At 31.7% G+C, this 16,635-nt stretch overlaps 2 protein-coding genes across 9 annotated transcripts in view; both read right to left on the bottom strand.

Annotated features, from left to right (window-relative positions):
* Positions 1-7,364: 7,364 nt before the first annotated feature.
* LOC124359706 (cytochrome c oxidase subunit 6A1, mitochondrial-like) lies at positions 7,365-7,896 on the bottom strand. The gene has a single exon (XM_046812659.1). The coding sequence runs from the start codon at positions 7,794-7,796 to the stop codon at positions 7,398-7,400; it is 399 nt and encodes a 132-aa protein (XP_046668615.1). The 5' UTR covers positions 7,797-7,896; the 3' UTR covers positions 7,365-7,397.
* A 5,845-nt stretch (positions 7,897-13,741) lies between these two features.
* Positions 13,742-16,635, bottom strand: part of LOC124359707 (protein phosphatase PP2A 55 kDa regulatory subunit) — a 144,191-nt gene continuing 141,297 nt past the window's right edge. For all 8 annotated transcript variants that reach the window (XM_046812664.1, XM_046812665.1, XM_046812663.1 and 5 more), the window contains one exon: positions 13,742-16,279. The gene's annotated coding sequence lies outside the window, so the exon portion shown is untranslated. The remainder of the gene's footprint in view (positions 16,280-16,635) is intronic.

A 16,635-nucleotide genomic window follows, 5' to 3' on the forward strand; every position in this document is an offset into this window, starting at 1 on the left:
CAGATCTATTGGCTGTGAATGTTTATAAACTATAATGGCTTCAATTACAAAACTAGGTATTTTATAATACTAGGAACTTTTAAGTGGAAATGTTCCCAAAAAATAGCATTTAACCTTGTGACAGTTTTCTCACAATTTTTTCTTAGACCAGCTAAACATTCCTTAATTAATATCCTATTTAAATGCTTAAAACAGTTTGTCTATTAGAGTTATATTTTTGGCACTAATATTTTTTTTAGGCCTTCTTTCCAAACTGAAAATATTCTTTGGAATCTGCAGTATTAAAGATAGAGGTTTAATTTGCTTAAATAGATTTTTTTTCATGGGCTATATGACAATATCATACCATAATAAGATTTAGCAAACATTTAAAGAGTAGAGCCTGTGTATTAGTATTTTGCTAGCTTCCTTGTACTTTTGACAGACAATGTGTATATAAGTAGATAGTAATATGATGCTTCCAGAATATATACTTTTATAGCCACTCGAAAATCAATGTAAAATCTCTGTATAAAACGTAAAGTATTAACGTGAAAAACTAAAAAAAGCATTAAATAGATGTGAATGTACATATATTAAATACTGTTGTCAAGACCGCAGTATTTATATATAAGCTTACGTTTATTTAACGTGTTTTTAAGTTTTTCAGATTAATTTTTTTTTTTTTTATTCAGAGATTTTACATTGATTTTTTTAGTGGCTCCGAAAGTGTACCTGAAGTGCCATATTACTTCTTCATTTTGTCACAGATGATGCTTATATGGTAGTGGTCAATATCATGGAAACTTTAAATTACATTATTGTTAATTATTGGAACTTGGAAATAGTTCCCTATAACAGCTATTACAGCTGTTTCTAACCTCATCAATCTTTTGATCAGACTTCTTGCTTTCACTCGGGTACCAGTCTTTTTTACCTGGGTCACTCTCCAGCGTCATACCTAGCAGACCACTTTGTCATGGACAGGATTTTTATTGTTGATTTGTTGTCTTTGTATTTATCTAATACTGTGTCCATCTATATATTGAGCTACAACAAAATTATATAACTCTTGAAGGAGATTTTAGATTATAGTACCACTTCAAGGCAGGAATCTACTGTACTGCGTGAGTACCAACCAAGTTTAGAGAATGGGTTGCACAAGAAACATATGATGCAAGTGGACTGACCAAGAATAATTCTTGCTTATAGATCAGAGTAAGTCCCAGACATATTCAACGTGTTGACGTAAGATTACCCGAGGCACTTTAATATGTCCAATACAAAAAGTTGCAGAGCCTCGGTGACGACTGTAAACATATCAAAAGTCTTGTGTCCAACTTTCGGCAAGAACTTAAGAAATCTCTCAACTAGCTCTCCACTTTGCTTCACATAGTAATGACAACTGATCCACATGCAAAATTTCTGGAGTAGAATCCACAACTGAAAAGTATTAAGAGTTTCCTAAATTTGTTGGTTTAAAATGTTGTTTAGTACTTGTTTTTCAAGTAGTTCAATGAAATCATTGCACACAGTGGATGATGGATACAAAATGTTTTCTCCACCAGGATTTGCATATTTGCTAAAGTGGTCAGCAAAAAATACAAGAAAACAATAAAAGAAGCTAAGCTTAATCACAATGCTAACTTAATTGAAAAATCTAACAATAAATGCATGACAGCTTGGAACCTAATTAGGCCTAACCTACAATCTAAGTCCAATCATAGCTGTATTCCTTTACACTCCAGTGTTCTTAATGACTTTTTTATTGAATCTGTCAGTTCCATCAGAAATAACATTGTAAAACCTGAGACTACTTTTGAGCAATTTCTTAATTTAACACAAATAGATCAGCCTAATTTTAACTTTAAACTTATAACTTGTGATGATGTTCTTATGGTCATCAAAAAGATGAAAAACTCCAAATCTCAAGATTACTATGGTTTCTCAAATTGGTTTGATCAAAGAAATAGTACATTATACTGTAACACCTCTTACTTACTGTATTAACGTTTGCCTTCAAGGAGGTATTTTTCCTGAATGCCTAAAAATTTCCAAAATCTCTCCAAAATTCAAAAAGGGGGATAAATACAATCCAGGCAACTATCGGCCTATCTGTCTGGTACCTATCCTGTCCAAGGTACTTGAACACATTGTACACAATCAGGTAAACCACTATTTTGAGTCTTGGTCACTCTTTAATGAACAACAATTTGGCTTCAGAAGTGGACAGTCTTGCATGGATGCAATTGGGGCCATGGAACAGGTTATTAGAAATGCCTTTGAAAATAAAAACTTTGCCTGGGCCTCTTTTATTGACCTTAGCAAGGCATTTGACTGCGTGGACCATGGCACTTTGCTTCATAAGCTTAGTTTCTATGGGATAAAAAATAAAACTCTTGAATTTTTCAACAGTTATCTCCATAATCGAAGGCAAGCGGTATATAGGGGGTGTATGGTCCTCTATCGCTACTAGCAACTGTGGTGTTCCACAAGGCTCGGTCCTTGGACCCCTTCTGTTCATTATAGCCACTAATGACACCATATTGTCTAAGAAGTAATGTATACCTATATGCAGATGACACTACATTACTTACATGCAATAGAGACCTAAATCAACTTGAAAACATGGCTAATCGTTCACTTAAAACTGTTTCTGAGTGGTTTTCTGCAAACTCGCTCTTATTAAACGAGGAGAAAACCCAAACTATTATTTTTGGACTGAGATCAGTACCTCCAATAAATAATTTTAACACTAGCAAAGAGGTTAAGTTCCTTGGAGTTTGGATTAACCAAAGTTTGAGCTGGAAAAAACAAATAGAGCATCTTTGTACTAGGCTAAGTAGATTAACATTTCTTTTTCTTAGGCTGAGTGACATTTTACCTGATGACTATGTTAAGACAGTGTACTTCTCACTCTTTCAATCTGTTCTTAGCTATGGAATTGTTTTTTGGGGGAATAGCCCACACCTAAATAATGTTCTAGTCATACAAAAAAAGGTTTTAAGAGTTATAGCTAAAGTTAACCATAGAGAACACTGCAGGCCTATTTTTATTAAGTTTAAGATTTTAACTGTTGTTAATTTATACATATTTAATATACTGTTAACTAGTTTTAAGAACCCCTGCTTACATGTAAAAAGGGCTGAGGTACACAACTTCAACACCCAAAATAAAAACAATTTTGATGTACCTTTTGTTAGACTTGGAAAAAATCAATCTAGTCATAGGATAGTGGGTATAAAAATGTTAAATAAGCTGCCTAAAGAAGTCCTTAATCTTACTTTTAAACAATTTAAAATAAAACTCCAAAATTGGCTAATAAGTAATCCTTTTTATCATGTAAAAGAATTTTTTGACTTTCCTGCTGCTGAAATCTGTAAGTAATTAACCTAAGGTTTTCATTTCTCTCACTGCCTGTACATTGTTATTTAGTTCTAATTTAACAAATAATTAAGGTTGTTTTCTTAAATTTCAACCACAAAACTTTCATATTTGTGTACTTTCAATCTCAATTTTATAGTTCCTTTTGACAATTTGTGAACAACATGTTTCCTGTTTTTTGACTATACCTCATGCATGTAAATCTGTGCCTTATGGGTAATAAAGACTGATTCTTGAAAAAGGGCAAAAACTCAGCAAGAACTTCAAGCATTGTGTAGTTAGCATTTGAATTGGAACCAAATTCTTTTGACCACCGAAATGGCAACCTACAAGAAGCTAAAGCCTTTATCACAATGCCAACTCTTTGCAGTATAATTTTCCAGTAACTCATTTCTTGAACAAACATTTCAGTAAATCTGGAATCAACTTTACCCAATTTTTCTCCTTTATCGTTTAAAATCATTGTATTGGTTTTTATAATAATACCTTCTTTCACAAACGAAAACTTCTGTTGTGTTTCTGATTTAAAAAATGACAAGGACCACAAAAAACTACACTTTTAGTTTCAGAGAACACCAACCAGACTCAGTTTCCTTTTTCTCCATTCTCTAACTATCTATTAAAACTATTTACATGAAAACGCCAAGAACGGTTACTATACATCTTATTTGCCTTTGAAAAGTCTGCATTTTTATTTTGAACTAAGCCACTTATGGATACATAATCACACAATGCATTATTTACAACCAAGTTCACCGGATTGGGATAATAGCAAAATGTTTCAGGTTCTAAACTTGTTGCAAGTTGTTCTTCTTCATTTACACTGATAGTGGAGGAAGATAGTTCATCAGTAGAGATGCCACCAGTACAGGAACATATTCACCTGTTTTAAGTTTGCTCTTTTGTGATGATAACTGATTTTTCAAAGTTCTACTGCACTTTTTGAGCTCATCAGATTTAATTTTAGCTCTCGTCCTGAACTCAGCTCCAGATGGACATTTATTTGTTTGGCTCATTTCAAAAACTGAAATTTTAGGTGGTTAAAAGATTTAGCATTCAATAAAGAGAATAGTCTAGAAGAATTTCATTTGGTTATAAAAAATATATCATGGCCTTGCAAGCCATTGTACAGAAAGGCTGTCAGGTCTGTTGTAGAACGTGCCCTTAAGTACAGCGAATACTATAGCCTATTTTAACAAATTTAATAAATGAAAACAAGTTTCAACTTAGCGTGCTATGATTATTTTATGACTCTGAAATGTTATGTTACGGTGCACATTATCTATAATATTAACTAATGCAAATGCGATAGTTAATAATTATCATAAATAGTGGTGATAGTGATTTTGATATCACACAACTTAAGTCAAATTCTCTCAGGTAGTCCAATACATCTCAGTTGATCAGTAATATTCAAATAAATCACCAAAAAGCTAGCAGAAAATGTCTACAATTCACTGACACAAACAATAACAGTGACACTTCAAGGTACAAAACAATCTGTGAGGCAAGGAGAGCTGGTAACTCCTCTAGTCGTCTGTATTTCCAGTGTCATCCCCCTTCGCCTGCCCCTCCTTACTGCAGGCTACGACATTCAAGTAAACTGCGAAATTCTGCTCTGCAGACAGAAATCAATCCAGTCACACTTAAAACTTCATCTCCATTACGTTTCTATTTGTTTTAACATTTTTATTTTGGTATGTGATTTGCGTCTCTAGACCATGGCCTAGGTTGACCTTATGGGTAATCTGGGCCTGTACCCAAGACATCACTAACATTGTAGCTCCCAAACACTTTCACTGCTCTACACAATAGCCTAGATTGACCTAGGTTACTAATTATAACATATCACATATTATAAAACCATAAAATTACTAACAAAAACACTACATATCCATTTAAAAAAATACATAATACATAATAAATTCCTTTACAAGTAATTAACACTATCTCACGAAATAAATACCCTTTGTGACTAAGTCTAAAGTCCAAAACAGATGCCTGCTTCAAAATGGCTAGATGAAGATGGATTGTTCTGGAAAATTTGATGTCAATGTGACAACATCTTTCTGTTTGAAATGGTATATAAATAGTGGTGGTAGTGTATAAACTGTTAAAAAGGATGTATATCAGATCAACATTACATCAGTTGCCAGTTCTGGGTTAAGTATATATAAATTGTATATGAACTTCCTAAAGATAGAATGTTAAGATGCAAAGGTGAAATATGGTTGCATATGAAGAAAGAATATTCTCCAAAATATCTCTATTAACAGGGAATAGAAAAAAATATCTATTTTTTCAGTAATATCTCAATTTTACTGAAAAAACAGGGTTGTCAGTAAATCTTATATTTTTCCAATACAGCCTTGAGGCAGTCTGGCAAATCTGAATATTATTCTTCTATTAGTGCATAGCAGTTTATAAAACAGGATTTGAAAGTCAATGATTACTTGTTTCTTTACTTCATGAGATCGACAGAAACCGATCTCTGTTGCTATTTTCTGCTAAACAATAAATGTTTTTACACTTGATGTTACTTCCAGTCAAAAACCTATTAAAACTAACATATTCATATACCTCAATCAGTCTGTTAAGATGGTGTTGTGTTTTAATACAATGTATTTTCAGTCCTATGTAAAGGCTTGTGAAATACGTTTGTAGACAAGAATCTGTGTGTATTTCCAACCTGTCTTTAAGTTGGTGATATAGCTTTGTCATTGATAGTGTATTTTTAAAATCACACATTCGAGCTGGTGAAGAAGGGTTCTTTCATTCATTCATAAGGAGTGGTCCCAAAACCAAAGCACGTCAGCCAAATACTAGGGCTTTTTGCACTCCCCATAAAGTAAAAAGATAGATTCAATACATTCCAGCCCATGCTGTAACTTGCCAGTGAGTTTCCTGTAAGATATCACCTGTCCTTTAATCAGTATACCAAAGACATGTGCTTCTCACTCATCACAGTAAAAAGCCATGTGCTAAGCTATCTCATCATACTGTCTGCACATCCTACACACAGGGTCTCCGTTGAAGACACCAATTCGGTTCTTTTTCAGATGACAGTTCCCTGTAACAAGCTATTTTTCTGTCACAAAACACCTCCCCAACTGTAATGCCTGTATGGCAACCTCTCTGGAAGGAGAGACCAAAACAAGCTTACTTATCCTAAGCTCCAGCGTTGTGGCCATGTACCGGAATTGATTACCTGACATGCATATCCCACAGACAGCTGAGGCCCCATGAACTTTGTTGATGATTCCTTATTTGCCAATGCATCAGTGGTCTCATCACCTGTGTATCCTGAGACCGAACACAAAGTGAGATCGTTGAATCTACTCAGCTTGGAAACAGCAATTTAACAATCCCAGACGATTCTTGACCTGAATTCAATAAGAGGACAGTGCTTTGAGGACTACCTGACTGTATGTAAAGATGCTGATTTTCATATCCTTGACACCTGTCTTCAGGTTCTCACAGGCACACTCCATTACAGCTGTGACTTCCACCTGGAATACAGAGTAGTATTCATCTATAGGAAGATAGAACCCTAAAGCTTTCTTCCTGAATCCCTGCACCCCTTTCATTGATGAAGGGTTAATATTGAATTTTCAATTCTGACGTTCGACTGAAGACACATTGTGCATCTATTTCAGTTAACATGTTTGACCCTTAATAAACCATAACACTTCTCCAGCTAATAGTTTGTGACTGGTATCTGCGGGAGAACAATTGGGATAGTAGCTCATTGCAATCAGTGTGGTAAAAATGTTTAAATTTAATATGTAAACATGTGTATTAAAGTCCACAAATTTTGAATTTAGTTCACTTTATTTTTCTAAGTTCTTACACAAAATTAAACTGTAAAGTTTGTAAAATCACTTTAATTTTCAGTTAAATACAATTTGTTTTAATGTTTTCAAAACCTTTCCTAACAAAAATATTAATAATTAAAAAAGCATTGGATTTCTATTAATATTTCTCAAAAAAAATTACTTGAATTTAGGTAAAATACTTTTAATTTTCTTTTTTATTTATTCGTTGTGTTCGTCCTCGTAACCATCGGGCAATGGGTTAACATGAGGATTGTGGAACAGTGACTTGATGCCATCACCCCAAGGGAACCTCTTTGTACGAATCCTCAAATGGTCATAAGGAATGAATTCTGGCCTGTCTTCACATTCTGTTTTTGCTGCTACATAGTTTTTGTACTGTACAAATGTCATCATCAGGATGACTGGAAAGAGGAACAGGCTGATGGCCTTATAGACTTTGTAGGAGTGTCCATGATCCTGTTCAGGGGGGGGAGGAGCATCATCACAGCATGGATCTTCACAACAATCCGGTTTTTCTAGTATCTGGTGTATGCGTGATGTACTGAAGTGTCTCATAATGTTTTGTTGGATTATTCTTTTTCTAACCAGTGAAAACATCTTTATTTATTGTTTCTGATTACTTTTAAATTTTTAACCACAAGTATTTTGGTCACTATACTGATATTGTTGTAAACAAAAATTAACATATGTTTAAGTTTTATGTTGCAAGCATGTCAATATTTTAAAGCCAAAATAATGTAATATTCTATAGTGTAAAAGTAAATTTGTTAGTGGTAACTGTTACTATATTTAGTGATAAATTATTACTGTCAGCAAGACCTTGTGTTTCAAATTCAAGTATACTTTATTCATCATTTGTACATTATCAAATGACTTGCACAAATACTTAATTGCGCCATTATGATTTATCTGAAAATGTAATTAATCCTATATGGATAATACAATTATCCCAACTAGTCTACCCCATTCTAGTTAATTTTGTTGCATGGAAATATTTATTATGTGCACTACTATGAATGATAAAATCAGTTCTAAATCCAGATTATGAGAACACATCATATAAAAAAACTTGTTTATAGTGATATGTTACCGACCTGCAGGTAACACCTCAAACAAAATGTACATCAGGTCCTATATTATGAATTATTTCGAAGGGGGCTGACACACTGGGTGTGTTTAGTGTCTATTAATACCTTCCAAAAACAGGGACTAAGAAATCATCTCCTGGAACATTGTTGAGCTTTTTAACGTCATAAATATGTTCTAGCTTAAAACAAACAATTCAATTTTAATTTTTGTTTTTCAAAATTTCAGAGGAGGGCTTGGGCCTTCTGAGAACCAAAACATAGTGTTATGAAGTCAAGCTGTTGGATTTTTATATGTAAACCTGTAAGACAATGTATAATATTTAGAATATATTCCTCCAAATTATATTAAATAGGAAGCCTGAGAACTCCTAGTTCCTAGCATTTCAACTAACCTTATTGTAAACTCCAGATGCTGTTAGTTAATAGGAAAGCCTACACCATACCATCAAAGAGATCTAGGAGTTTCTGTCCAATACTGACATCAAATTCATCACTTAATGAGAAAGTTCAGTTGGATTTGGACTGTGGCTTGTTCTGCCTTTTTCCACCAGACTAGTTGTTATTTGGTGTCTAACCACAATTAATGGTGAATCTGGGTCATGTCTGATTTTATTCCCCAATCACTGTTTTTTTGACGCCAATAAAGCATCTGGGCATCATGGGGACCTCCTATCTCACCATGTGATACACATTATTTCAATGTTCATTCCACATCATCACACAGTTTAATCAGACAAGATATATGAGTAAGTCAGAGATAAAAGTGAAAGGTTTCCTTTTTCCTGGTGTAGGGAACAACTAACTACTGCCTCAATAGCATTGACATTATGCAATAAAGGCCGACATTTCTGATGGCAATATTTTCTTTGTACTGTCCGGACTATATGGTCCATACAGCGCTACAAAATTGCGCCAGCAAAGAAGTCTATTGAAGAAAGAGTCTGTCGGTGACATGTTCTTCAACTAGCAGCCAACCTTATTGCAACCGGTGCAAACCAGTGTAACAGTAGATGCCAGGTTAGTAAGCATGCAGGTTTCGTTGTAGAGGAGTGAGAGAATGAGAGCATTCCAGATCTTTCCACTGGTCTCTTTACTGTAGGGAGGTCACAAGTGGTGTAGCGAGCGATACGGGGTAGCAGGGTAGATTTTAGCAAATTACTGAAACTAACCATTCCGAAAATTGCTGTAACCCTCTACCGTAGTGTCTACCTACCCCAGTGCACCTTGTCCGCATTCAAATTAAGAGTGTCATTTTAAAATTGTTAACAGTATAGTTAATCTAGTGTATTATTTAATCAGTATTCCTAATAAAAGAATTATCAAAATTTAATGCTAATTATCGTACGTTTAACATATTTATAGCGCCTATTTAAATATATAATTATTATTTAACTAAATTTCCTTATCTATGGTAACTATTAAAAGGCGGTTGTCTCCTCCTCTTGTATTTGTGTTTATCAATACTTTTTATTTTTAGTTCATGTAGTTTAAATATGTACAAAATTGGTAACTGTAAAAGTAGTAATACAAATAATAATACTAAACAATGTTATGATCATAATAATATAAAACATTAGAATTACTAACACATATCACTCATGGAACCATTTTCAGTTGACCCACGTTTTACTGAAGTAAACAATGAATTGATCAGACTCGAACACATATCACTCATGGAACCATTTTCAGTTGACCCACGTTTTACTGAAGTAAACAATGAATTGATCAGACTCGAACACATATCACTCATGGAACCATTTTCAGTTGACCCACGTTTTACTGAAGTAAACAATGAATTGATCCGACTCGTAAATAGTCTGTCTATTATGATGGTTGATTGATACTGGTGAAGAGTCACAAAGGAAAATGGAAGTGACCACGCTAAGGCAAGTCTTTCGTTGTATGAGTGTTATTGTCAGTTGGCTCGTAGCAGTAGATGGAACTATTGGAGGTAGTTATGAAATAAGTATAATACAGTAAGTATATATCATTTTTTTACAATATTGTACATTAAGTTTGAAGTAAACAATGAATTATTCAGACTCGTAAATAGTCTGTCTATTATGATGGTTGATTGATACTGGTGAAGCGCAAAGGAAAATGGAAGTGACCACGCTAAGGCAAGTCTTTCGTTGTATGAGTGTTATTGTCGGTTGGCTCATAGCAGTAGACGGAACTATTGGAGGTATTTATAAAATAAGTATATAATACAGTAAGTATATATCATTTTTTACAATATTGTACATTAAGTTTGTATATTCCATGGTGTGCTTATGCATTGGAGCAAGACTATTCGTGGACAACAGCTGATCAACAGTATGCCAATTAGTTCTCTAAAACATGTTTTGTTTGAAAATCATGGAAGATAACATACTTATCGTAGTTTGTATATAATTATTACATGCAGTTAATATTTTTTATATTCATGTTCATGAGTCACCACCGTACGTCAGATGTGTCTATTCGTGGATGACAGCAAATCAGCAGTATATAAATTAAAATGTTTTTTACGTACTTTGCACACAAAACAGCATAAATAGATAACCTAATTTACAAATGACCATAGTTTTGTAAATAATATTCTGTGTATTTTCTTTATTTATTTGTGCATCACAGTAAGCATGCTGCGTGTTATCATTCAAACATAACTGCTTGGCATTAATCAAACGGACAATCAATGTTTACTTATTTTGTATAATAATTTGTAGTTATGTGTAGTGTTTGCATTATTATGTCCTCTACAAAATGTGTATGTTTGATATCTTAACCCTTTAAGTAGTAATTCCTTTACGCTTAAATAGTAATCGCGTCTTAAGACGTTTACACATGTGCCATAGAGGAGTAATCAAAGTCTTGAGCCGGTTTCATTGGGAAATATTACTGTTTCATTTATCGGTCTGTTATTACTAATTTACTTTATTAATAGTAAATTTTAACAATTAGACCTAAAATATAATATACTAGTATTAATAATAAAACTCTTTTGTAATGGGAATCAACAATAAAATAACTAATAGTAATATATATATTTCCTCTAGTCTGTATTTAGAAACTCCTAATTTATGCACCGCTACCTAATGCATTTCGGTAGCGGTGCTGCTGTCTAGTATGAATAAGTAACACTAAAAGTTATATGTTTTCCCGCTAGTCACAATGTGACTAAAACCAGTATATAATTAATTTTTCAGTATTTATGTTTTCTTGTAATAAACATCAAGTAATAAATAATGTTCTATTAGAACAATGCATTTATAAAACTCAAGGCTTTTATTTATTTTGCTAAACCTGCCTTGCACATTAATTTATTCCATAAAGTCATATTACGCAATGACAACTCAAAATTTACTGCTAATGTTTTTTTTTTCATTTTCGAAAGGTAAAATACATATTTTGATACTCCAACAATTATATAAAAATAACATTAAATAAATCTCTACTCTCTGGACGTTAATTAGTCTAAAAATAGCTACTCCTCTATGTCTAAAATATAATCACGTCTTAAGACGTGATTACTCCTTAAAGGGTTCATATCTATCATGGACTAAGGACTTTTTATATAATTCATCCATTGGAAGTAGTGTAAGGGATATGACAGTTCTAAAAATATATTTCTCGAAACCTCCGAAAGCCCTTTATAATATAGTGCTATTCTTAGACTAATTAATTTTTGAGTTTTCATACGATTCTATTAGTTCAAGAATGGCAGATGATGATGAACGGTTTGGTGATAATTTTAATTAAATCAACTCAGGCTAAAACGAACTGTTAAAATTAGAAAATTGAGAATTGATCTTCATTCGAACATGTTGCATTTGACCATCACCACTGGAGGATGTACAAAAATTAAATTCACAAGTGGACTTGAATTATTTAACTTGAACTTAATTTAGGCACTCAAATTATAAAATCGTTAATTATTTTTCAGTGGAAAAACAGAATAGTGGAACAAAGAAAGTAATATCTAGAATCCAAGAGCCAATTTGCTTTCTATAAGCTAACAACCTGTTTTTCTCTAAACTGATGGAGGACTTTCTCATAAGGAAAATCTATTGTCAAACATTCTAGTTTTGGAGAAGGTCCAATGAGAGGATATCAAAAGGGTTAAACATTTGAAATGATACTAGTTTTTCAGAACATATTTTTCTTAACTTTACCCTTGTTGAAACCCTTGTGAGAAACCATGAATGCAAAACTCTTTTACACTAAAAAGGACCAATTTTGGGGTGAACTTAATACAGGTGTTGTAAATGGAAAAACTTCATAAGTTGAGATATTATAACAGGGTTTCACTGTACAAGCTAAAATGATTCATTGTTGTTTAACACTGGGAATGGCCATTATTTTGTCTAAAATGGCAGGCACATTTTATTATTTTTAAGTACTTTTTTCATGAAAGTTGCATTTAAAATTCTAGAAAGTATAAAAACTGTAATTTAAACCATTTCCAACATAATAGTATGCATATGTATAGGTTTTTACATCATTTAAATACGTTCAATTACATTTGCAAGTAAAGTGACATTAGGGCAGAAATAGCTGACTTTTGACTGATAATTTTAAAGGTATAAATTTTCCAACCTTTAGTTAAAAAACTTACGTTTTAAAAAAAAATTTAAAGAACATTCTTTTATCATCTAAAAATTATTTTTTAAAGAGTATATTTATTGAAGTTTACACAAAACTGTATGACAATGTATTTTTTCAGCAATCACCCTATCGAGATGGGTCTCCCTGTAGTTTCAAAAACGTAGCCATCCATCAAAATATTAGTGTAATATAATTTGATGTAAGCAACAACTTTTATTACTACTGTAAGCCATAATAATAGTTTCACACAATGTCTGAAAAAATTAAACCATAGAAGTGGTACCTACAAAATAGCAAAAAATGAATATTAATAAATATATATATATATATATATATATATATATATATTATGACATAAAATGAAAAAGTCTTTATTAGAGGCGAAGTTTGGACTATTAAGTCCTCTCTACCACTTAACCTCATAAAAAATTAAACTAACACACACACAACACATGTATATATATCCATATGTGTGGGTGTTTATTTGTTAACACAGTGTTTGTTAGACAAAAAACAAAGCCCCTTTTATTTAATTAGTTTCCTCATCTAGAGCTTTAATTTTAAAATGTACTTTTTGACCGATAAAATTCAATAATATTCTACCATCAGATCTCTCCTTAAGAACTTTGTCCACACAAATAGGCAGCATACTTGTAGCGATGCACGTACATGAATACAGAACTGCAAGCAAAGTATTACTTACAAAAATAGAATTTTTTAATTAGGTTATATATTTTATTGCAAATTAAAATCATTGCAACTAGTATAGGAAAGTTATACACCAATTAGTAGAGCAATGACTATATTATCAATAAATTAATCGTAATAAAAGAGGACATCTAGATACAAAATAAAACACAAATCACATATATTTACTTCTTTTATTGATAAAAATAACTTCAATAATTTTTCCTATGGAATTTTAGTTATATCCAGAATGCCAGTATCAGAGTGCAGCAAGACGAGTATACATTTGGAATTTTTAAACGTCTGATCAATTGGTAATGGCAAGAAGCTAAAGCGAGTTTGTTTGCTTTGTAATAATGCTTCTTTAGCACCATCAATGTAATAAAAATTAAGAAGGTAACTAATTCATTTTCAAAATTATATAAAAATATATTAGCACTTCAAATGAGATCTTAAAAATATTTTAGAGTAGTTAAAATAATAAACTTTGTTCATCAATTTCTATTTTAAACGTTTAGAAAAAATACAACAAAAGAATTGTCTAAAAACATGTTATGCTATTCATGACCACAATGTAGTGTTAGTCTATACAAAGAAAATATACATGCAGAAACAATAATATCGGCAGCTATTTTAACTACACTATTAATTAGCTGTCAATAAAAATGTAACTGGGTTGAATTATATACATCAAACAGTGTGTTAAAAAACTAACAAAACTGTTTATATTTTAATTATTTTAGCATATATGTTTTTACCTATGCTGGCTGTATTTTGTGCTGTGTTAATATTGTTTTATATCACAAATACAGCTAGTTAAAAATGTAAATAGTAAGTTTCCTAATTACTTTTAAAAATAAGTCCCATACAATGAAAAGAAACTTAATTCTTTTAAATATGTTATGTTTACATAGACTTTTCTATGTGACTATTCTTTTAATTTTTATAAATAAATCAATTACTTCATACACATTACTGAAACATCAAATCATTAAATGCTAATAACAGTATATTTCAACAAGTAACAATTAACTTTGAGCTTTTTTGAGTTTTTACAAGTTTTTGGGATGACTGTCTACACTTAAATCTATAAATTAAGTTTAAACAATATTACTTACATATTTACACACCTAAATAAACAATATCTTTTAAATACGACTAAGTAACATGGGTAGTAAAAAATTAACATTAAGTTTTTGAGCAATTTTACGCTACGATTATGTTAGTTCGATCAGTAAGCATCTTAGTTCATATTTATACTTTTAAACAACTGTGGGTTTTTTACAGTTACCAAAACAAAATCAATTTAACACCAATACTAGTCCAGGTATCTGGAATATCATAGCAGATACACATAATCTGGATAAAACCTATTTAAAAGGTTTGTGTAATTCAACGTTGTTGTTAAGTCAGATATAGTAACAAAACAAACTTATAAACATTTAGATTTTAAGTAAATTCAATTAAGCTTAAAATAGAAATCACATTGGAAGATAATATTTGGCATCTGTGTCTTCCATTTCATCTTCTTATTGCCATCTTATTGCTAGCAAATATCAATTTCGGATCATGTCTAGATAGGAAATTAATAATAATCCTTACATTTTAATAAAATATAAATTAAAATCCTATTCCGAGACAAATGACAAATTAAGGATAAAATACAGGAATGAACTGGACACCACTGAACATTTTACAAAAAAACCATCATTTGTTTCATTTTTAATTTATTAATTTTAATGCACTAAAACAAACCTATTGCATAATAAGTATGCTTCTACAAGTTTTTTTAATATACTGATTTATTTATTTAAATAACAACTACAAAAGTAATAATTTACATTAAAATCCAATACATTGTGATCATGAAGCCTGGACAATACTTATGTCTAAAATGAAATATACAAAGCATTCACAGGTTTAATTCGTTTCCTAGCAAAATATATATTATAAAATAAACTATAAATATACATCTGTGATGCACGTAAACCTAAAAAATGAAATTTCCAACTTTAAGTTCGCAATTATATAATAATCAACAACGACAATGTTTCGATCAGATTGAAGTCACTGTTTAAGTCAAACAATCGTTCTTCACACACCACTTATGTGAGTCATTTTGATTCTCTGAATTTGTTCTATCTGAGGCGCGATCACGGTCTGATCTGTGTGGTATCCGAGCTAAGTTAACACTAAATTCTAACAGAGGGATATCGGTTGTGCGTAACACAAGTATACAAAATTACATTTCACATAAAAATACAATGTATAAAAATACCTTTTAAATATATTATAGATACTGTATTTTAGAAATAAAAATTGAAATAGTAGAATATTACTAAATGATACAAGTTTTAATTTAAAGTAAAGGAACTCAATTTACAGACTAGCTGCATTTTACACAGGTGTATATACCATTAAAACTCAACACCACCAATAATATACACGTTTCTAAACATCGAGGTATAAATATGCGTTACACAGTGACAATTAAAGCTCGGCTAAATATAAAAAGACACTTTGCTACAAGAAGTGAAGGGATAGATTAGCTCCTTTTTATTTGTCAAACTAAGGCACAAAACAAGCTAATCTCTAGATACCACACAGATGAACGTGCTGCGCACCACATGGCACTGGAAGCCCAAACGTCACCAAAGAGTGTATTTCTTAAGGCTTCGCGCTATGCGCGCATCCAACTCCTCCCATTTCGACACTGCCCTGAAAAAGAAATGCTATTAATACACCACAAGAAACTTAACCCTTAATGATTGACATTAATACCTGTGACAGGCTCAAATAGTAGCAACCTAATAAAAAAAAAAAAATAATATACGGAACAAGATAAAATGTTATAGAAAGTATAGAACCAAAAAGCCAATTTAATGAAAACTACAAAAGTTTTAACGATTATTTAAATTAACATTAATTCAGTATAGATTATTTGTAGCTTGTTTTCGGGGTTAGCACTAAAAATTCGTGTTTCCACAGTATTTTTATTTACGTTTTCCCTATATAATTATATAATAATTATATCTTTTTAGCTATGGTTACATATTATCTAATACTGTAATTTT

Source organism: Homalodisca vitripennis, chromosome 4 (assembly GCF_021130785.1).
Source record: "Homalodisca vitripennis isolate AUS2020 chromosome 4, UT_GWSS_2.1, whole genome shotgun sequence".
Lineage (NCBI taxonomy): Eukaryota > Metazoa > Arthropoda > Insecta > Hemiptera > Cicadellidae > Homalodisca > Homalodisca vitripennis.

Bases quoted from the DNA above. Each gene is read 5' to 3' on its own strand.
- LOC124359706 (XM_046812659.1), bottom strand. From the start codon at position 7,796: ATGTTTTCACTGGTTAGAAAAAGAATAATCCAACAAAACATTATGAGA.